General features: G+C 52.5%; 10 protein-coding genes across 10 annotated transcripts; 5 read left to right on the top strand and 5 right to left on the bottom strand.

The window, feature by feature from the left end:
* Nucleotides 1-185: 185 nt before the first annotated feature.
* M436DRAFT_59577 (uncharacterized protein) lies at nucleotides 186-1,370 on the bottom strand (the record flags this gene model as incomplete). The annotated part of the gene is made up of 4 exons (XM_013576603.1): nucleotides 186-476; nucleotides 529-692; nucleotides 1,017-1,223; nucleotides 1,298-1,370. The coding sequence occupies 4 exons, from the start codon at nucleotides 1,368-1,370 to the stop codon at nucleotides 186-188; spliced, it is 735 nt and encodes a 244-aa protein (XP_013432057.1).
* A 1,229-nt stretch (nucleotides 1,371-2,599) lies between these two features.
* M436DRAFT_77474 (uncharacterized protein) lies at nucleotides 2,600-4,164 on the top strand (the record flags this gene model as incomplete). The annotated part of the gene is made up of 2 exons (XM_013576911.1): nucleotides 2,600-3,422; nucleotides 3,479-4,164. 2 exons carry the CDS (start codon nucleotides 2,600-2,602, stop codon nucleotides 4,162-4,164), a joined length of 1,509 nt encoding a protein of 502 aa, XP_013432365.1.
* Nucleotides 4,165-4,283: 119 nt separating this feature from the next.
* M436DRAFT_35178 (uncharacterized protein) lies at nucleotides 4,284-4,823 on the bottom strand (the record flags this gene model as incomplete). The annotated part of the gene is made up of 1 exon (XM_013576169.1): nucleotides 4,284-4,823. One exon carries the CDS (start codon nucleotides 4,821-4,823, stop codon nucleotides 4,284-4,286), a length of 540 nt encoding a protein of 179 aa, XP_013431623.1.
* A 489-nt stretch (nucleotides 4,824-5,312) lies between these two features.
* Nucleotides 5,313-5,933, bottom strand: M436DRAFT_68787 (uncharacterized protein; the record flags this gene model as incomplete). Its single annotated transcript, XM_013576765.1, has 1 exon — nucleotides 5,313-5,933. The coding sequence occupies one exon, from the start codon at nucleotides 5,931-5,933 to the stop codon at nucleotides 5,313-5,315; it is 621 nt and encodes a 206-aa protein (XP_013432219.1).
* A 1,649-nt stretch (nucleotides 5,934-7,582) lies between these two features.
* On the bottom strand, nucleotides 7,583-7,915 carry M436DRAFT_37160 (uncharacterized protein; the record flags this gene model as incomplete). Its single annotated transcript, XM_013576540.1, has 1 exon — nucleotides 7,583-7,915. The coding sequence occupies one exon, from the start codon at nucleotides 7,913-7,915 to the stop codon at nucleotides 7,583-7,585; it is 333 nt and encodes a 110-aa protein (XP_013431994.1).
* A 944-nt stretch (nucleotides 7,916-8,859) lies between these two features.
* Nucleotides 8,860-12,936, top strand: M436DRAFT_34758 (uncharacterized protein; the record flags this gene model as incomplete). Its single annotated transcript, XM_013576104.1, has 2 exons — nucleotides 8,860-11,982; nucleotides 12,037-12,936. 2 exons carry the CDS (start codon nucleotides 8,860-8,862, stop codon nucleotides 12,934-12,936), a joined length of 4,023 nt encoding a protein of 1,340 aa, XP_013431558.1.
* Nucleotides 12,937-13,605: 669 nt separating this feature from the next.
* Nucleotides 13,606-14,487, top strand: M436DRAFT_77470 (uncharacterized protein; the record flags this gene model as incomplete). Its single annotated transcript, XM_013576910.1, has 1 exon — nucleotides 13,606-14,487. One exon carries the CDS (start codon nucleotides 13,606-13,608, stop codon nucleotides 14,485-14,487), a length of 882 nt encoding a protein of 293 aa, XP_013432364.1.
* Nucleotides 14,488-14,844: 357 nt separating this feature from the next.
* M436DRAFT_68783 (putative beta-glucosidase) lies at nucleotides 14,845-16,443 on the bottom strand (the record flags this gene model as incomplete). Its single annotated transcript, XM_013576764.1, has 4 exons — nucleotides 14,845-14,980; nucleotides 15,030-15,618; nucleotides 15,672-16,336; nucleotides 16,391-16,443. The coding sequence occupies 4 exons, from the start codon at nucleotides 16,441-16,443 to the stop codon at nucleotides 14,845-14,847; spliced, it is 1,443 nt and encodes a 480-aa protein (XP_013432218.1).
* A 742-nt stretch (nucleotides 16,444-17,185) lies between these two features.
* Nucleotides 17,186-18,631, top strand: M436DRAFT_35090 (uncharacterized protein; the record flags this gene model as incomplete). The annotated part of the gene is made up of 1 exon (XM_013576158.1): nucleotides 17,186-18,631. One exon carries the CDS (start codon nucleotides 17,186-17,188, stop codon nucleotides 18,629-18,631), a length of 1,446 nt encoding a protein of 481 aa, XP_013431612.1.
* An 897-nt stretch (nucleotides 18,632-19,528) lies between these two features.
* M436DRAFT_59569 (amino acid transporter) lies at nucleotides 19,529-21,580 on the top strand (the record flags this gene model as incomplete). The annotated part of the gene is made up of 6 exons (XM_013576602.1): nucleotides 19,529-19,698; nucleotides 19,783-20,043; nucleotides 20,238-20,829; nucleotides 20,913-20,979; nucleotides 21,033-21,360; nucleotides 21,412-21,580. The coding sequence occupies 6 exons, from the start codon at nucleotides 19,529-19,531 to the stop codon at nucleotides 21,578-21,580; spliced, it is 1,587 nt and encodes a 528-aa protein (XP_013432056.1).
* Nucleotides 21,581-21,779: the final 199 nt, after the last annotated feature.

The following is a 21,779-nucleotide window of genomic DNA, read 5'->3' as shown; positions in this document are numbered from 1 at the left end:
AAGCAGGAAAAAAAATACCCAAAACAAGTCAATGCCGCCAGAAGCCTCGTCAACAACTGATTCGTAGACCATTAAACATTTCCTTCAACGCGGGCTACTGTCTTTCATCGTCCTATCAGTACTGTAGTTGACCACGCAACCGACACTGAGTATATGTCAGCGACGTTGGAGCCGAACTCAGTCGGTCAAAAGAGCCTCACCGTGTTATCTTTGGCAATTCGAGCAGCGTTGATCGTGATTGATCTTCTTGTCTTGGGAATTGGGACACTTTGCGACTCTCGACGCGGCGCAAGGGGCCAAGTCGACTTGCTGATGACCGCATTTGAAGACGTGGACGATTTTCGTGCACATGATTGTTGTCGGCTAGCTGGCGAGGAAGTGTTCCGCGGGAAACGAGGGTGGTTCGGGCAAGGATGTTTTGTTGCAGTCTGCGACAATCGTGGAGCGGCCAAGCCCTGGAGAGGAGTGTGACTCTGCTGAGCAATTGTTTAGTCGTTGGCAAGCCTTTGTCGGCAATCGTGCACTCACCGACCTGGCTAAAATACCACAGTCTGCCGCAGTTGACGAGAACGAAAGAGGTTTGAGAGGGTGCACACACGACGGATGGACATCTTTGACTGGCGATGGCTCGCGCTGGGTCTTATAAAGGGCAAAGCAACCAGCCCGCCGGATAGTCTCACGAAATGTTAGCACTGTTTGCACCAGCTTTGCAACACATGGATAGCCGTTAGAAGACCCGCAGGCATGCGCTCTCTCCCGATGGCGATCAGAAGGCAAGGGTCCTCTCAGACTACGAGCGGGTACCCGCGAGCCGAAGGTCTTGACAGCCGACTACTGCACACAAGCGCGCCAACAAATCCATGTCCTGAGGGTTGACAGATGGTGCAACGGCCTCTGGTTTTCCCTGCCACTCCTTTTCTGTGCTCTTGTTGTCTTCTGCTTGCCCTGTTGCCGTCGGAACCTTGTCCCGTGTGCTGTACGACGCATGTATTGACCATCACGACTGGCCAACATACCTGGCGGGCTATCCTTGCGCTTACGCATGCCGTGTCCGTCATCAAAGAGTGCGCCCCTCACCTTTTCGCTTGAAACAATCGCGCTCCTAGCGACTCCAAGACCTGCGGCTTCCGGGTCCCAAGTCTGATGGAGCTGCTGTCGTCTTTCGCCCTTGGTGCGTCTCTCTGCAATTTGTCCGGCGTATGAACGGCCCGCTGGGAGATTGTCTGTGAGGGTTCATTGTCCATCTAAACAAGGCAAAATGCCCTTCCCAGCGGACAGAAGCTCATCTTCAACACACGCTCCACCACGAGGGCTCTGCCCCGCTTCCCTTGCTTGGCTCTGTAGCGAGCAATCAAAACAAATTGGTCCATTTTGTTTCACAGGCTCACAGTTCACATTCTTTCGTTTCCTCAAACTGAACATGTTACGTTTGATTTTGCGCAATTGACTTGTGCTCGGATCAGTCTACGACGGGACATGCATCATTTTAGATAGAGAACCGTGCATTGGGCAATCGCGAGCATGATCGTCATGTTGATATTGTTTTAGCGAGAGCCAACCGCCTGTCCATGCATACAGCAGACAAAGACTCGTCCACGACAGAATTTGACCTGTGGGTTCTCAAATGCAGCCAAACGCCGTCTTTGCAGACAAAATGTTAGCTCAAACTCGAGATCGCGAACATTGTCCTTGTCCTCCATTTCTGCGCAACGGACTCCAGCTACGTCTACGCAGACATAGGTATAATCTCAGTTCCCGTCGGACTGCACCTCAAAGCTTCAAGGACGTCTGCCATCTGACCATGGTAAATTTGCGGCAGGCCGATTCGACCCAAATCACAAGCTCAAGAACAGCTAATCGCTTGTCAAGACAGATACTAAGGAAGCTGAGCATCTAGTCGTTCTGCAGGATAATTGAAACGGTGTCAAACAGCATAGTCATCACCACAAGCTGGAGAAGATCTAGTGCTACGTATGTTGATCATGCGGTACATCAGGTAGAGCTCTGAAAGCCATTACATTCCTAGCCAAGCTTCTCATGTCAGGATGGAGTAGTCAAATTGCCGAAGCAACAAGGGCTGCATTCCTGAGCCTATCTCCCTATGAATGTTCCAATTAGTATCAACGACAACATATGCTACCTGCAGATATCGTGGAAGCATCAACAACGCATACCAATTTGGGCATCTCTTGGTTTGTTACGCCAAGCCGTGCAGAGCCAGGCATTGACGCGACACATTCGATTGACTAGGGCAATCAAGCAGTTGAAGATACTCGCAAAGGTGAAACGTTTGATTCTGACGTCTGCCGCACTTCTTTTCAAGACCAAGACCAGTCCCACTCTCTATTTAACGATGCATAGCAGATGCAGATTCTCCAAAAATCAATTTCGGCCCTGGTGGACAGGCCACCCTGCTACGCACACATTCCTCGCCATACAGCATTCCACTATAGACGGTTGGAAATGAGGATAGTGATGACAATCATAACAAGTCCTTCGGCCCTTTCATTGCAAAAAGCTTAGTAGAGCAGCCGTGGATCCCTGCAAAATAACATTGCATTACTTCTTCCCACCCTGTCCATCCCGCCTTACACGCATCATGCCTATGCCACGCACACTGCCATTTGGTGAAGATGGCTTCTATGACGGAGAATTCGACGAGGACGAACTGGACTATGAGAGACAAGATCGTCGAACTGTCAACAACTTTGATTTTCCTACGGAGCAACGCCGCGTCCAGACCAACAACTCAAAAGCCAGAAAAGAGGTCACATTCGACGCGCAGATCGACGCTGATGCCGCCAGCCAGTTGCAAACAGAGCACCGCCAGGCAGGGAGATCAACAAACCGCACAACCCGATCTAGGAGCCCGAGCAAGCGGACGTCGGAAGATGCTCTTCGCTCAGCTCAGAGAAACACAACCAGACGCCCTTCACCTGCCCCTTCGAGACAGAACCCAGAAGGACACGGACAGGCATCGTTTGGATATCCTGGAACCGCAGACTTGACCCCACCCGAGAATCTGACGCCACAAGAGAGGAAAGACAACAACCTTGACGCCAGTGTCATGTCCACGCTGGCTGGAATTCGCAAACGCATTGACAAATTCTGCGAGGACGTGTTTCGTAAGGACCTTTTGCTGAAGGACATTACAGAGTCTAAGCTCAAGAAATGGCTGGCCGACATCGATCAGCGCAGCGAGTTGGAGTTCAAAAGCTTCTGCAGGGCCGTCGCCGAAGGCGGTGGAGGTGCGGAAACATGGCAAGAAGTTGTCGCAAACGGAGAATGTCGGTTTGGGCTTAGCTACGGCATTATCCACAGGGTGCTGGTACGACATGTCTTTTGCAGCCTCTTGTTCGGTGCGCCTCCAGATTTGTTGGTCAAGCTGGAGCAGTTGGAACACGACCAGGAAAACGAAGACGGTGTGTTTTCCGAGAAAACAGATATTCATACGAACGAATGACTGACAACGCGATAGGGTTCATCAGGGAGCAACATCGCGCCGAGCATATAACGTCTTACGAGATTCAGTACAGGATGGATCTGAACGAGAGCGAAGAGCGAAAGCGCGCCACCCTCAAGACGGCGATGCAAATCTGGTTGCTGCTTGAACCACTTTACCAACTCGACTCAAGGAACAAAGACTCTGATGGAAAGATCAACGAGTTGCAGCAAGTCTTGATCACAATCGTAGCAACAGCTGCACGGCTTGCAACTCTGATGAGAAAAAGCGGCAAGACAGTCCTCTATCAGTTCGGCAACGTCTTCAAAGAGGAGCTGATCGAGCTTAAGACGATGAATGTTCTCAACATCGAGCAGTTGAAAGCAGAACGCGACAAGAGCGAGGCCGCTGGTCAGGTGTTGATCAGAATGGTATGTGGAGACCCTTTGCACGCGTTCAGGAAGGGCGGTGGTGTCATGGCGGAGAGGATACTGGAGAGGGAAGAAAAGGAGCAAGACATGAGCGTTGCTCCAGAGCTGCGACATATGCCACGGAACCAGTACCGCGGGCGCCTGATCACCGCACAGGACGGTTATAGAGCAAAGTTCTTGGCCAAGGCGCAGGTAGTCGGACGGTGGCAGCAGATTGGCCGCGACAACGAGGCAAAAGGGCTGATGGAGGCGATCCGTGCTCTGCAAGATGGGACTTGTATGGTGCAGTAACAAGAGGCGATTGCGGAACGTGTGGGTTGATGTTTCTGGCAGAGGTAATGGTAGTGATAGTCAATCGACTGTTGTTCTTGCTGTTGTCATTGTTGTCGGATATGGGTTGATGCAGTAGATCAATTGGAAGTAGGGGCATCCTCGAGGAGGTGCCTCAAAGTCTTTGTAGTCTCTTCGCGTTCCTTGTCGCGGCGCAGCACTCTCCACGGCTTTTCCGGCTTCCTCAGCGTGAACTCGCTCAGGCCCAGCATGGGGACGGTTTTGGCCAAGTCTTCTTGGACGAGACTCCTGTTCGAAACCTTGTAGGAGCCATTGTAGACGGATTGGTCGATGTGATCGCGGTGGTGGAAGGTCGAGGGGTTGGCCTGGAGCTGGTAGTGCCTCTGTTGTCCTTCAGGCGAGCCTTCGGGGCTCATGACAAAACGCAGGGGCGACTCTTCAAGGAGCTTCCGGGCGGCGTCGTCGGACTCGTAGATGGCAATCATGCTGTTGGCCAGCGGCTGCGCGTCGTACTTGAAGTTGCGGAACATTTCGACTCGTCCGAACGTCTGCATCAGGCGAAGAATCTCGCGACTCTCGGCCAGCGTCTCTACACGAGGATGCAGCCGCACATGCACTGCGCGATTGGCAATTGGCCTGATGAGCCCCGATATTGACATGTCTGGTGTTGGCGCTTGTCTGCCATCTCCCTAGACCATGTAGCATCTCGGACAAAGCACGACAACGACTTTGCTCTTGGCAGGCCGCCCGCCCTGCCCGCCCGCCCGCCCACTCGCCTCTCGAGACACCCACCCACACCGCCACCATCATCAACCTACTCAAGCATCATAGTCAGCGCGTGGTTACCTGGCTTGTCTCACAGCCCTTGTCTCTTGTCCATTCAGGGCATCAGCATCGAAAGTGAATGAAATGGCAGTCGTCAGCTGCGCATGAGTGACATCTGTGTCATTCTCGGTATCAAAATCATCTAATTAAATGGGTATCTCTGGTAGAACGCCTGCAAAACAGCAAAAGCTCCCAGATGTTGATTACATCTCTTCCCGTCCCATCCGATATCCTTTCATAAGTCATCACCACACTCCTCACCCAATACTCCGACATCCTGAAACTTGGACCACGTCCCCGCCCAGTCCTCGAACATTTCTTTTTCATGTCTGCTTCGACGCACCGCGCGCGTTGCGAGCCTTCTTGACACGGACCTTCTTGGACACACAGGCGCCCGTGATGGAATCCACAGAACGTCGGAATGATAACGAAGACGCTCCCGATCCAGCAGATGAGACCGATGATATCGATCCGCTGCGACGGTTCTCGTCAAGGCTGCTGTAGCCTTCATCCTCCGCTGGTGATGGGCTTGCCCCGACACTGGGAGCCCGAGGCGGCGACACGGCGCATTGCTCCCCAGATTGGACCATCTTGTCGACCATGTCTTGAATGTTGCGAAGGTGAGACGGATCACAAAGCATTCGCACGCCGTGTTGCCTCTGCGCACGTCTCCTGGACGGGGATAGCGAGCCCACGTAATCAGCAGAACTCAGGGTTGGGTCCAGCTCGCGCTCGGCATTTGTTGGTCTGTGTCGAGGATAGAAGGAGGGTTGCGAAGTGTAACGCATTTCGCTGAATTGTTGCGAGAGTTGAGTAATTGAAATTTGAGAATCGCATGGTGGCGAAATCCGAGGGACAGCCCAGTCAGGTCCAAACAGGCCATCACAAGGGAGTGGCAGAGAAGAAGGATGACGCGATGCGGTCACGGTGTAGTTTTCAAACATGGCGAGAGATTGTGACCCGGTATTGTGACGATTGAGTTCAGAAAGTGTTTGCCAATCTCTTGACGGTACTGAGACGATGACAAGGGTTGCAACAGATAATCGATGGTTCAAAAGAGGTGACGGGCATGGGACAGTATTATGCTAAAGAGTCGAGGGCTCAGCACGACGAGGCTTTGACGCCTCAAGGCCGAGATCATGAGTCGCATCGTCCGTGGCACGCACTAGAACCCCGGGAGACGTCGCGTCTAACGGCTATTGTGGCTTGTGCTGGCACCACCATCAAAGACACCGGACCACCTTTTATTTGCGCCGAAGGCCATGAGATTGTGCAGTGTTCAGGCCACGGCCCCAATCAAAGCACCACGCAAGGAGCCTGTCTTTGGATCGTTGAACAATCTGCGCCTGCTCCAGGGCCATCCTTCGCTGCATGTCTGATGATTCTGCATGACACCGGCTGCTGGCCCTGCGCCGCCCCTGAAGTGTCATCTGGTGAGAAGGATCAAAGTCCACCGTCCCGCCCTCGGTGATGAGCGTGTCTTCTAGAAAACAGTGATCCGGCGATCGACATGCAAGACACCGCTTTTGGTGTTCAACTCGACAGCTTACGCCCGTAAACACGTGTGACTTGGAGACTGGGCGATAAAGCGTTAAGACCGTAGATGAACCTACACCAGGTCCACTGGACGAAAAGGGCAGCCGGTAAATATCGAATTGATAGTCGTTCCTTGTACCAGATTCACTTCACCCCAGTCCTTCCAGCAGACCGTTTGAATCGAGAAACCTTCGTGACATGGGCCTTGCCGCTATGAACGATTGACGCATGGCTGTTGATCGAGTGTGAAGCTGCTTGTTGGCCGCCGCGAGTTATGCATAAGCAGGCGACACGTGAAGATGCGCGCCCGAATTTATCCGCCCCAGCTAGACAAGCGTGAACCCGGTTCTCTTGCAGGTGTCCCAACGGCCGAACTTTACTGCCTTACATGGCGTATTGGGTCTAGATTCCCAAGCCCATGTACTCGAACATTTTTGGCATTGAAGATTTTGTTGCCCAGGTCCTTGGTTAGAAGTATGACACTTGTGCGCGATCCGAGACATGAGCACCGACGAGCATGCGTCTATCAATGTTATGTGAGCGAGACTTGACTTCGAGGCGGCAAGCCACTATGTAAGGTCATTTGAAGTTGGATTTCTCGCTGAGTAAACGGACTAACTGTGTGCCTCTCACGTGCAAACACATGTCTATAGCTTCTATATGCAGGTGCAAGGGCAAGAAAACGAAACGACCCAAGCCTGATGATGCTGCAAGAAATGATATAGATCAGTGCGAAGAATGGCGACTGCAAAAGGCTGCTTTGAGCATGTGGCGTGAGCATTCTTTCGATGTCGACAAGTGATACCTCAAGCGAATGTAATAGAAGGCAGGCGATTTCGTGCCGAGTCTGGCTGCGAAAGCAACAACCACCCACACCGGCGACAGTATGTCATCAAGATCTTGGAGCGCAAACCGGATGGATGCATCACGGATCTGGAGATCGTGGTCAGCCTACTGGCACGAGTGATGGTGATGAATCGGAGCTCACCAGCAAGTCGAGTGACGTGAGAGCATTCGGCATAAGAGTACGAGAAACAAGATGCACTCTGTGCAAGGATCAGGAGCGATCGTAGGTTTGGTTGATTCTGGCGCGCTCTTCGCGATACATTTGCTCAAAGTCACCGTCACTGACGTTGAGCTTTGCAGCCATATCTTTGAGAGCGTCCTTTTTGGCGAGCTGGGATCTCATGTAGGTGACGGTAGCCGAGAGCATGACGGCTTCACTGCGACCCTGACCTGACATGCTGGGCACGATCTCAGCAAGACGGTCGAAGCCTTCACGAATTGCTTGACGGCGTTTCTGTTCCGAGGCGATGTGATTGTTCTTCTTTTCTTGTTCCGTCAGACGTGGTTTATCGGCGAAGTTGGCGCCGGCATTGTTGTTGGCCATAGCGGCGGAATGCAGGAGGCGTAGATGGCTGGGTAACAGGCAAGGAAGAGCGTGGATGCAGGATGTTGGAGGGGTATGGGGTTGGTGTGAGGTGGTGAGTAGTAGTCAAGAAAGATAACGGGCAGCAGACAATATGAGGAGACACGAAAACGCAGCAGCACAGTGATTAAACAGCCAAGTGACAGTCAGCTGAAGAGCAGATGGATTTCCCGCAGTGAATCACGAGCAGATGCATGTGCACAGCGGACCAAATTCCAAGAAAAACCTCAAGAGCGCAGCATGTGGGAGCGACAGGCAGAGAAGGAGCTTTGGACGAGAAAGTGGAGAGCAGGGTGGTGTCAGCAGGAAGGCGTGGCATTTGCGAGAGAGATTGACCGCTCCGGCTTCTGGAAGCAGCAATTGATCCATGTGCCCAAACAGCACCATGGCTACAGGATGCACGTCCGAGCAATCAATCTGACCTCGAGAGAGAAGCCTCGAACCTTAGCAAGAGCCAGTGGTTCAAAGCGAGTCGGCAGTGTAGCAGAATGGCAGCCAAGAAACAAGCTGAAACGCGCCGAGTGCTGCGGGTGATCGTCTGGTCAGCGGGAGTGAGCATGGCCAATTAACCATGACGCGCCAGACGCTGTGGATTCTCGTACCGATGCCCGCTGCGAAGCTGTGTTCGGAAAGGGTCTGGGAAAGGAGAGAATAAGGGACCAAGCACACATTCTCGCAAACCACACCATACCGTCTTCGAGTGCGCAGCGGCGTCTTGGTATATACTCGCGTGTGCCCGAAGACAAGCAGAAGCCGCCTGAAACACCCAGCGGACGGCACCCCCGACCGGCCTTGTTTGTAGTAGTTGTAAGAGAGTCACGACCACTGACCCAGCAGGTCTCGCACAGCAAATGTCGGCCTGACCCAGACACTCCCTTCGTCCGACTCTCCTTGAACACACAGCAATGTCGCCGGCGTCTGCTCGCTCCTCTGTCACCGGTCGCCGTGTACAGAGCCTACAGCCTGCGCGGCGCCTGGTTGACGAGCACGATGCCTACTCTTTCGCCCTACGCACTGCCTACCTCTCGCATCTCCTGCAACCCAAGGCTCGCCGCACCCACCATGTCGCCCAGCCCGTTAAGCCCATCTCGCGCTCCTCGACCTCCATCACAGATCTGGTCAAGGACTTCTCCTCCATCAGAGACTCCAAGAGCACCCGTCTGCCACATGGCTTCACCGGTGAACTAGACAAGCGCATTACAGGTGTACTTGTTGGCAAAGAGCGCATGCCCGAGTTCAACGATCCTCTGGTCAAGCGCACCTTTGCCACCTTTCTGAACGAGTTCAAAAACCCTACATTTCGCAAGTCCATGGAGAAGGATCGCCGTGTCGAGGATCTGCTCTTGATCTTCTTCTCCAAGGCCACCTCGGAGCTACAGAAAGGAAAAGGTCCGGAAGACGACTCGTGGAAGCTCATGGTCGATCGCCATGTTGCTCTGTTCGTGCGCCTCATCAGCTCCACTCTCAAGAAAGACGACTGGGCGCGCGATCGTCCAGAACTCACCACTCGCCTGCAGACCCTGGAGAGCAAGCTGCTGGTACACGCTCAGGACTTGACAAGCTCCTCTCAGCCTTCAGGTGGGACCACAATCGAAGTCGAGGTTCCCCGCAGTTCAGAGGTCAAAGATATGCCGCTTGTCCTTCGCATTGCAAACATATTTGGCACCTCGTATGACCAGATCCAAGCCGACATCGACTCGCACAAGGCTGTGTGGACCGAGCAGGCCGCCATACAAGACTTGAAGTTGTACCAGATGCATCTCAGCCTGAACTCTAGTAGAACCCTCAGCAACCAAGACTTTCAATCTGACGACGTCTACGAAGCATGGAAGAAGGCCGAGATCCAGGATCTCTCACAGCTAATGTTGACCATCATTCAGTCCAATCCTGAGCTTGCAAGGAGCACGACTGGGCCAGCTGCTATCAAGTCTCCGCCCCTCGCATCGACCGATGATGTTGACCCATCCGCTTCAGCCGAGCAATCCTTCGATCTGAGCACACTGAGCCTGAACAACTCACCTCGTGAGTCGGTCAGCGATGACACGGCCTTCACATACATTCCAGCAGAGCCAAGGGCCTACTATCGAGCTGTCCTGAGGAAGGCCCTGGACAATGACCTGTTTCAAGACGACGACGCCGAGGGTGTAGACGGACCAGATATACAACTACTCTCGAAGCAATCCACTGATGTTCTCAACGAGCTAGCGCTGCGATGGCGCGTTCCACAACCCTCCCGGATGACACTATTCTTGGACGTCATCAGGGAGAAGTTTGATCGTCAGGAGATCACTTTGGACACGCTCGATGCCGCATTCATGTATGTGAAGACGCCTACGGCCGAAGTAAAAAAAGCGAATCGTGTGAGTCAGATGACTCCCTCTAACATGTTCGATGCGTCGAAGTGGACGGTGTCTGACTTTTCGCTGCAACAACAATCCCTCTCATCGATTCATGATGCACTTCTCAGGGAACTTTTCGAGCTTCTGCAGCATTGCTATGAGCCCAAGCCCCCTTCTATCGGCTCGGTGATGTACATCCTCGAGACTCATATCTACGACGATCCTCTCTTTGCGAAGACGCCCGAAGATCTTGACGAGTTCACACTTGCGTTGCACGATGCGTTGAGACAAAAAGCCCGGGAGGCCTACAACGGTATGCTCTCGAAGCATGTCCCTGAGGATGCAGAATCTTGGGAGTTTTACCACGTCATTCAACTTGGCAAAGCAGTAGTCACACTTGCCGACAAGATCCAAAAGCGTTATCGCAAGAACCCCGAGATCATGGGTGTCAACCCGTTAACGGCGTTGGTCGAAGAGATCTTGCCCTCTTTTGCCGCCGACGCTCGCGATCTGGTATCACGTATAGTCGAGGTCGTTCGGGGCCGTGGTGAAGACGTTCCGGTACAGGATGGGTTCGATCTGTACAAAGAACTTGTGAGCATTCGCAAGGTTCATTCGCAAGCACTTCCCAACGTTCCGTTTGCATTCCACATCGAAGGCTTGTTAGCAGACTTTGTGTGGCGTTGGATCGCTTTGACCGATGCAAACATGCTGGGCTGGGTCGAAGGGGCTGTCAACCAAGACGACTTCAGGGTCCGCACTTCTCATCCGGACAATGTCCCCACAGACGAAGAGCGCCATAGTGTATCCGCAGTTGATATGTTCCGTTCTTTCAGTCAGACCATCGATCAGATCATCAAACTCGAGTGGGACGATGATCTGCAGTATGCCAAATTCATGACAGCCATATCGAAATCTATCGGTATTGGTATCGCTAGATACTGTGAGCTTGTAGAACAGAAATTTGTCAAGGAGATGGACCGCATGACACCCGAACAAGAGGCAGCGTCCCGTCAGACACGACAAGAGAAATGGGTCCAGATGGCCAAAGACACGTGGGCGAACAGAGAGAAGGTTGAGCCATTCCAGTTCTTGCCCGAGTCACTTGTCAAGCTCAACAACATCGAGTACACGACACTTCAGCTGGACAAACTAGAAAAGGAGATCAACGTAGACGCTTGCGCAGACGTCATTCAGAAACACGCGCCTCCGATCAACCCTGTCAAACTCCGCCAGTCCAGCAAATTTGTGTTCACTATCAAGATCATCGAGGCAGAAGACCTCAAAGCTTGCGACATGAATGGCCTGAGCGATCCATATGTCGTGCTTGGAGATGAATACCAGAAACGCTTGGCCAAGACTCGCATCGTCTACGGTAGCTTGAACCCGCGCTGGGATGAGACGGTCGATATCAGCACCCAAGGCCCCTTGAACATTATTGCTACGATTTGGGATTGGGACGCTTTGGGGGATCACGACTGCGTAGGTCGAACTTCGTTGAAACTGGACCCATCGCATTTCAGTGACTACATGCCACGAGAATTCTGGCTTGACCTCGATACACAGGGCAGGTTGTTGCTACGAGTAAGTATGGAAGGTGAGAGGGACGACATACAGTTCTATTTTGGCAAAGCTTTCCGAACGCTGAAGCGGAGCGAACGCGACATGACACGCAAGATTACAGACAAGGTAAGCTGATGATAGATTCTGTCTTTTTGTCCGCCTTGACTGACTGGATTTCAGCTGTCCTCATACATCCAACAAGTCCTGTCACGTAGAGCTCTCAGGGGTCTTTTGAGTCAAGGAATATCGATCAACACGGTCCGTGGATACTTCCAGAAGGCCAGACCACAATCCGTCATTCAAGGACCCACACCTATCGACACTGCGAATGCGTTGAAGCCACTTTTCACCTACTTCGATGATAACTTTGCGATCATGAAACAGACGCTGACGGATTCGGCAATGGTCATGGTTATGACGCGACTCTGGAAAGAAGTCCTTGTAACGATCGAATCGTTGCTTGTGCCTCCGCTCTCCGACAAGCCCTCGCAACAACGGCCGTTGACGCAGCAGGAGCTGGACATTGTGTTCAAATGGTTGCAGATGCTGTTTGACTTTTTCCACGCCGTCGACGAGGAGGACGGTACAGCGCATGGAGTACCACTGGACATTCTCAAGTCGTCAAAGTATCACGATCTGCAGAATTTGAACTTTTTCTACTTTGAGTCTACCGAGAATCTCATCCGGACATCGGAATCAATGGCCAAAGCGACAGTGGCAAGACAGCAGGCCAGGCAGACGCGAGAGCTCAATCGTATGTCTGCACCTGCGACACTCGCACAGCACTCGTTCAGTGGAGCGGCGAGCTTGGTAGGAGTGCCCAGTACACGACGAAGCAAGAGTATCATGCTTAGTCGCAACCTTGGAACGATGAAGAAGGCAAAGGAGGAAAAGCGCAAAGAGGCACAGGCCGAGCCGAGCGACGATATGATCTTGCGGATCTTGCGGATGCGACCCGAGGCAGAGAGATATCTAAAGGATCGCAGCAGGCAAAAGGAAAGGCTGGCAGCGCATGCGGCGGCGGAGCTGATTGTGCGACAGAGTCTCATGGCACAAAGAAGTATGGGGCGTGGACGATGAACGAGTTGCTGGTCAACCAAGACTGCGACGTCGGCGGCACAAGCAGAAAGCAGACATTGATGACGGTATTTAAGCATTCGATATGGCGGGTGAATGGATTAGCAGGGCGTTTCGGGGCACCAAGAGGTATGTGTAGCTGTTCAGTATGGTGATATTGGGTATGCAGACAAGGGGTATTTAGATAGCCGACTCGCCGAGGGCGAAAACAAGTTAAGCTCGCATGTGGGCCAGAGGCCAGACCATAGGCTGTACTCGTAGGTTCGCACATTTCCGGGGTCGGTGTCGAATTTTCTCCCTGCGTCGCTTGATCTTGCGACGTCTTGAGACTCGTGCCGCCCGGTCAAACAGGTCTCTGCTGTTCTTGTTCCTGTTCTTGTTCCTCTCCTTGTCCACTGCAAGACACGCAAAGCCGCATCCCGGGCACGGCAGTCGTCACGCCAAAGCAGAAGCAGCAGGAGCGCGCCAGTCTCCTTCTCCACGAAACGAAGGCCCGTTTCCCCACGCTCAGCGATCGGCCGTTGTTCAAAACAGAGTGCAATCTTTTACACGCTTCGGCCCTTCTCTCCACCACCGAGTCTGCTCATATCATCTGTCAGCCGGACTGTTTGGGCGTGCCCTTTCGACCCCAGACCGCGCTGCCCGACTCTTTCGCATCCCAACACAACCATCATGCGCAGACAATCCTCGGTGGCCTCGCTCCTCTACGCTCACCTCTTCCCCAGTCCTGGCCCCTCGGACCCCCCCAACTTCCAGACCCACCTTGCCCGCGACCTGATTCCAGAGATCCGCATCGAGACGGCCACCTTCTACGGCAGTCTGGACAGCATCGAGGCTCGCTATCCCGGCTTGAACTACTGCCATGCTCCTCACCGCATGCGCCTGGGCCGATTCCCCCACCATGCCCGCCTGTTCGCTGCCATCGACACCATGGCAATCACCGACCAGGAGGTCATGGATCTGGTGCGCTGGGAGGGCACTTTGTGGGCCAGACAGAGATTCGAAAGAGACGAGAATATAAAGGTCAGGGATACCACCGGTGACGGCATCTCTGATTGGGTCGACCCGCGCATACCATCAAAGCAGAAACCCTTGATCCGCGTCCACACCGACATCGCCATCACCCAAGGCAGCCACCCTGTCGACATGCTCCTGGACGACCACGCCCATCCAGACATGGTCGACCAAGAGTTGGAACAAGACGACGACAATGCTGAAGAAGAGGAAGACGACGACGACCAAGATCAAGGCGGTAACGCCGACGATGATGATGATGTGGGGGACAACATTCAGAGCATCGGACACGAGTTGAACCGTCGGCTGCTAGCAGCCATCGCCGCCCGACAGCAAGGCCTCAACGTCGAGATGGATCCAGAATTCGAAGCCTACCTCAAAGAGCTGGTCGAAAGCGGCCATCTGTTGGCCACCTCGCGTCCTGTCGATGGCCCCATGAGCCGCTCCGACACTTCGTCGCCGCTCCCTCGCCTCGCAGACTCCTCTGCCATTCCCGACATTGCCCTTCCCACCGCCGCTAGTTGGCAGCCGACGGCATGATGACCCTTTTCCAAGTTTTTTTTTTCCTTATTGCTCAAGTCTTGACGCAGCGTCTTTCAGCTCTTGCACTCTGTCAAATTCCAGCCTGGTGTTGGGAGAGAGAAAATCCACGGATCATGATGTTTAATATATATCCAAAACTGTTTAGCATGGAGTACGGGGCTACTACTTTTTCCTTTTCGTTGGGCGGCTGGAGTCTTGGGACATGGCTCGACAGGACGTTTAAACAAGTATCGAAATGCATTCTCTGTGTTCCCTCAACCTTTCTCACTCAAGTTTCGTCCTACATTGCGGATCGTATGATTAAGTGACCTTGCGCAAATCTGACGCGTTCTCTGTGAGCAATGTGGCTCAACCCTACGACTTGAGCATGAGCGACTCAAAAAGTCCTTTCATGGCTTTTGCACTCTTCTTTGGGAACCTCTGCTGACCGTTCTTGTAGTCAACGAATGTGACTCCGAAGCGAGTCTCGAATCCTTCAGCCCACTCGAAGCTAGACGCTGTCAGTCGATGCAAGATCTAGGAACGAGTGCGCGTCTTACTTGTCCATCAAGCTCCAAGCCATGTATCCTCTGACATCCACGCCGTCACTGGTGTATGCATCTGCCATGGCATTGACGTACTCTTTGAAGTACCAAACACGGAAGTCATCCTCGAGTATTTTCTCTTTCGATAGATCGTTCTCACCCTTCAGACTCGTGCCGTTCTCGGTAACGTAGATGGTGGGGCGCCCGTAGCGATCCGATATCCATTTGAGTAGCTTTCTGAAACCGATAGCATAGGGTCGCAGCCACGGGCTTTGAGTTTCAGGGCCAATATCTTGCCCGTCTTTGTTGGAGAGCAGAGACTCCAAGTTTCCAAGGTAGTCTTGCGGTTCTGCCTCGCCTGATTTGTGCTTGATGTAATTTGCGCAGTAGTGGTTCATGCCGTAGAAGTCGTTACTGCCCTGAACCAATGCGCGCTGTTCGGGCGTGAACTTTGGCAGGCGATCTCCAAGTTGCTTGCGCATGCTTTCGGGATAGTCGCCGTGGTAAACAGGATCAGCAAACCAGGCGATGGAGAACTCGAGCTTTCTCTGACAGGCTTCGACATCCTCGGGGTCTTCAGGATCCCAGGGTTCAACCCAATCACCTGCACGGGTTAGCTACGTGGAATCATAGTGCCTGAAGTTCGAGACTGCTTGCCATTCAAGGTGATTCCGATCTGTCCTTTTTGACTTGGCTTGAATTCTTCTCGATAGACCTTGACGGCTGCACCGTGGGCAATCAGTAGATTGTGGCCTACTAGCCATGGTTCGGTGCTGCTATCGCCGACTGACGATTTCGAGCGGTCGCTGGTCCTTCCTGGAGCAAAGGCACCTTCGTTGTAACCCAGGATCGAGCTACACCAGGGTTCGTTGAAGGTCACCCAATACTTTACTTTTTCTCCTAGTGCCTCGAAGATGGTACGGGAATACTGTTCGAAGTCGGCAACGAACTCTTCTGTGTTAAGCAGACCTCCATATCTCTGATCAAGCGCTTCAGGGAGGTCCCAGTGGAACAAGGTTACCATGGGCTCGATGCCATTGGCGAGCAACTCGTCCACAAGATCGATATAATACTGCAGTCCTTTCTCGTTGATGGGGTCTTTACGTCCTCCCAGAGGGATGACGCGAGACCACGAGATACTGAAACGATATGCTCGAGCACCCATGTCCTTCAGAAGCTTTACATCTTGCTTGTACTGGTGGTAAGAGTCACAAGCGATGTCTCCGTTCTCGTTGCCGGCGATCTTGCCGGGGATGCGGCAGAACGTATCCCAGATACTGTCTGCTCTGCCGTCCTCATGCGGAGCTCCCTCTATCTGGTAACTAGACGCGCCTGCTTGAGCATGGTGCTACACACGCAATTCTCGAGCCACTAACCTTGCTGTCGCAAAGCCCCACAGGAAGTCTTTTGGTAGAGTTGGGGGAGTCATATTGACGATCTTCAGATTAACAAGAAACTAGTGAGTAGAGCTGGGAGCGGATGAGAACAGCAGTTTATATATCAGCATAAAAGAGGGGACACCTCTCGATCAGATGCGACAGGGTAATGTCTCGGCTACGAACACGAAGTCAGAGCTCACATCGTGAGTCTTGGTAGCCTCTTCTCATCAAACATAGTGCAGAGGAACACTTGGAAGTGCAGCCATGACAACAGGCATCTTATTTAGCCGTACGGAGCTTGACTTGCCGTTCCAAACGTGGAAAGATCTCGGCTTTCCGGGCCTCAATCCCTCGCGGCTCAGCTGTCCTCTACAAATCGAAAACTTGTCACACATATAGCTATAAAGATGCACGATCCGTTCAATGAATAGGAGGCATCTACTGGCAGTTGTGTGAGCCGTGCCTGTCTACCGACATGTTTGCACCTCAGAAGCGACGGTGCAATGTAAAAGCTGTATCTCCACTTATACGCTGGTTTGGGAGTGGGGACGAACCGTGTGACAAACTTCCGCACACGGAGAAGGCGTTGCCAATGATCATCAGCCATTTTTCTGCATACTCCCACTGCGACCATACGAACTCCGCACCGAAGATCTGAATCGTAACGAGAAGCCAACTCACATCATCTAATGATCTAAATCATCAACGCATATTGCAAACATGCTCCCGAGCCGCTATCGGACGGTGTCCCAGTCAAATATTTCCAGACTGCGCAGACATCGGCAGGCGGCTATGGCAACACATGCTTCGAAGAGAGAGGGTAGCATAGGCAATGCTTTCTCCACTCTTCCAGAGTTGACCTCTATGTCTCTGGAACCACGGTTCACGACCCTCAAAAGTGAATTGATTGCAGGAAAGGAAGACGTCATCCAAGCATCCTTCCACCGTCTGCTAGATGCTTTGAAGGAAGAGATAACAGTTGTCAAAGCACTCAAGAGTAAGGTGATTCCTGAAATTGACTTCAGGGACATCAAGGATGCAAGCACCAAGTTCAGTGCCGATTACAAGACCAGAGGAGCAGCCATCATAAGAAATGTGGTCCCGCCAGTCGAAGCAATCGAGATGAAAGAAGAGCTTCAGAAGTACATCGCTTCAAATCCACAAACCCGTGGCTTTCCGAGCGACGATCCTCGAGTATACGACATGTTCTGGTCACCAGCTCAGATCCGAGCGCGGTCTCATCCATACCTTTTGGCCGCTCAGAGGTTCCTTCTCTCACACTGGCACGCCAAGGACCCTCATGCGTTAGTTTCTACTGCACATCCGATCGTCTACGCGGACAAGCTCCGTATGCGGGCACTGGAGGACAGTGGCTTTGCTCCTGGCCCAAATATCGATCGAGCTGGTCGAGAAAGATGGGACCCCACAGGATCTGGTTCCAAGGTCTACGGATCAATCTGGCAGGGCCGCTGGGAAGATTACAATCCTTGGGAAATCACTTCGAGGCTGTCTCTGAACTCAGATATGAACCAAGGCGTTGGAGCATGTAGCATGTTTCGTGCAGCCCAAGGCTGGTTGTCACTAAGCACTATTAAGGCGTGCGAGGGAACGTTATTGGTAAACCCGATGCTGAAACATGCGATGGCGTACTACCTTTTGCGGCCCTTCTTCTCTGCCAAAATTGGGCCAATGAACTTGGAGACTGGGGCTTTCGATGAATCTTTTCTTGCACCAGAGAACTGGATTCTAGACCGTCCTCAAACTTCGTGGCTCCAAGGCGTATCGTCGGGCAAGGGACCAGAGCTGAGTAATGCGACGAACCCTCATCTTGAGCTCCAAAGCACCATGGTTCATATCCCAGAGATAAGACCTGGTGATTACGTGGCCTGGCATTGCGACCAAATACACGCAGTCGAGCAACAGCACGAGGGCACGACTGACAGCTCGGTGTTATACATTCCTACATGTCCTCTTACGACACAAAACGCAGAATTTCTCGCTCGTCAACGACAAGCGTTTCTTGAAGGACTTCCCGGCCCCGATTTTGGGAGTGGGGTGGGAGAGAGCGGCCACGTCGGTCGACCAGGCCCAGAAGACGTCGAAGAGGCGAGTCAAGGAAAAGACGCAGGTATGGTCGCGTTCGGCCTTCAAGAATGGGACAGCTCAGCAGCAGGGCTGAGTGAGGCTCAGAGAGAACTGTTTGATAGGGCGAACAAAGTTCTCGGCTTCTATGACTAGATCGCGGGAAATCGAGAGAACATCACAGAATCTACCGTGGATATTTGTCTTTTCTAGACGGAGTCGTAGACCATCTAGAAAGAACTGTGAAATTGGATAACCCCAACTAGGCATTGTGTGAGAGAGTGAAAGTCTGCAACACCCACTCTCCTGTACGAAGGTCTAAACACTGTATGGAGACACAATCACAATAACGTCGGACTAGGACCATATCCAGAGGAAGCCAAGAGTGCAATATTCCTTGATGGGTACTAACCCGTTTCCCGAAGGTGTTGTGCGCTTTCATAGCTACCCGGGATGTTTAGGGATCGGGAAATAGAAGTTTGACTCAACTATCTGCCAATCGCTAACCAAAAGACTCTCTGAAGGCAAAGACCAAGTCGGCCCTCTATCTCCTGCAGTTGCCTGTTCAGCTGTTGTATGGTAGACAAGATATCAACGAGTCCGAAATAGACTTGGTTACAGCTACAAATCCGTAATAAGATGGCGTGGAACCTGGCTATCGGCATCTAGGGCTGTCCCACCCCGCGCCCCAGGAAGAACTCTCGTCCCAAAGGAGAAACTACACGAGATGGGACGGCGCACAGTCCTTGTCCTCCCCAATAACTCCGCTTATCGCAGTCGAGACGGGCGGTACACACCAGTATCTTAGTTGTGCTTTTTGATACAGCACAAGCGGTTGTCTAGGTCGCCACCGAATGCGTGCCAGATGATTATACCCTCTCGTCCAGCCTGCCAGGCTCTTTTGTATCCCATCCTGTCTCACAGGCTTGATAAGTAGTTGCCTTCTCGACTTCATAATCTCTCCACGCCGAGTCATTTTGTTCCCCCTTCTCGTGTTCAAGAACATCTTCTGTCAGAGCCCCATTCTCGTCTACGGACCGTCCTCGTTCCAACATGGACTCCAAGCAGCTGGCGGACCATAAATTAACGCCTGTGCGATCTGACCAACCCGAGGTTGAAGAAGGCACCGTCACCGTCAATACATCCGGCCACACGCAAGAACTTGAACGCAACTTCAGCATACTCAGCTGCTGCGCTGTAGGAATTGTAACGGGCAATACATGGTAAGTCGAGCCCGGTCTCATGGTGCTTGAACACGCCGGCCCCTGTCTCTGGTCCTGAGAAGCTGACTGTACCTTGCCCTCCAGGTGTGCCCTCGGTGGTAGTATCGTCGTAGCTCTCTACAACGGAGGACCTACCGGCGTACTTTTCGAATTCCTCGTCGTCAGCGTGTTCTACTGGATGGTCGGTGCCTGTATAGCAGAATTGGCATCCAGTATGCCATCCTCTGCGGGCGTCTACCATTGGGCAACAGCAACATCGTCGCCAAAATACTCGAAGTTCGTTGGCTTTCTAGCTGGATGGTGGAATGTACTTGCGTGGATATTCGGTTCGGCCTCGATGTCGTCGTAAGTCATACCAAGAGTACAAGCATCACGTCAGTGCTGGCAGGTGCTTCTCAAGCCGCACAAGAAGCCTATACGGGTCGGTTGAATGCCGCTCGGATTGGGATCTTGCAAAGATGCGCGCAACTGTTCAGCAGTGATGCGGTTTTGTCACCGGTCAACTGTTTGAGATGATGCTAACTGTACCTTTGCTTCAGAATCCTGGCAAATGAGGTCCTAGCCATGTGGGGGCTGTTCCATCCAGAATATGTTGCTGAGCGATGGCACGTCTTCGTCTGCTACATCATCATCTCTTGGTCGTGTTGCGGTGTCGTGCTGTTCGCAAACAGAGCTTTGCCAATGATCAACAACATCGGACTGTTCCTCTGCTTGGGAGGTTGCTTCATCACCATTCTTGTATGTGCCATAATGCCTACCGCGACCGGCGCGGGTCACGCTAGTACAGCAGCCGTCTGGTCTTCTTGGTCAAATGATACTGGCTACAAGTCCAATGGCCTTGTCTTCGTCACGGGAATGCTCAATGGTGCTTTCTCAGTGGGCACTCCAGACTGTGTGTCGCATCTCGCAGAAGAGATTCCTCGCGCATCTCGAAACGTGCCCAAGGCAATCGCTGCGCAGATGGGCGTCGGGTTCCTTACTGGTTTCGCATACTTGATCGCCATCTTCTACAGCATCAACGACATTGATGCTTTGATTAACAACCCTTATACCAATCCCTTGGCCGAGCTTTACAGACAAGCTACTGGATCGAGAGCTGGATCTTGTGGCTTACTGATCGTCGTCTTCCTGGTAAGTCAACTGAGTACTCCAGCAAGCACGCCACATGTGTGTTGTTAGCATCAAACGACCGGTATTGACATTCCTCGATGTAGCCTACAGTAGTCAATTGCATTGGCACATATATCACATGCGGACGCATGCTTTGGACACTTTCGCGTGGTCAGTATCCCTATACATGTCGGCTGAGAAAAGGTTTGACTTACGCATTGCAGATCGTGCTACTCCCTTCTCAGACACACTTGGTAAAATATCGCCTTGTTGGGGCAACCCATTTGCTGCTACCGTTGCCTGTCTTATCGTCACGACGGTACTCGGTCTGATCTATATCGGCAGCGCGGTTGCATTCAACGCCTTTGTCGGATCGTTCATCATTCTCTCGTCGGCCTCGTACCTGGCCGCCATCCTCCCTCATCTGCTGAGCAAACGCAAGAATGTCGAATTTGGACCATTCAGGATGCCAGACAAGGTTGCTGCGATCCTCATGCCAATTGCATGTGCCTACATCGCATGCTTCATTGTCATCTTCTGCTTCCCTTTTTCGTAAGTGATCTCCTCATCAGTAACTTTGACATAGACTGATCCGATTGTTAGGATGCCTGTGTCGGCCGAGACGATGAACTACTCATCTGCTATCACTGGTGGTCTCACCCTTATCATTGCCTTGTTTTACCCGTGGCAATGCAAAAATGGGTTCCGGAGCCCTATCGAGGTTGTCAGGTCGAACTCTGCGGCCAATGTTGTCAAAGACAACCGGGAGTGATCAGTATTGAGCATACACTGCTTCATCCGTGTATCTTTGTTTTGGAGCATTGTTCATATCGTAGTAGAATGCCAGATACATTTGCGTAATAAGATCTGCACCTCATGACCATGGAATTGTACGGCTTCCTCGACACGCCCAGCATCCGCTGGGAGTCCCGGGTCAATGCATCTCTCTGGACACGTCTTTGTCCTGGAAA

Source organism: Aureobasidium namibiae (genome assembly GCF_000721765.1).
Source record: "Aureobasidium namibiae CBS 147.97 unplaced genomic scaffold scaffold_1, whole genome shotgun sequence".
NCBI lineage: Eukaryota > Fungi > Ascomycota > Dothideomycetes > Dothideales > Saccotheciaceae > Aureobasidium > Aureobasidium namibiae.
The sequence above is the reverse complement of the archived record's forward strand: the minus strand, read 5'-3'. Positions and strand labels throughout refer to the sequence as shown.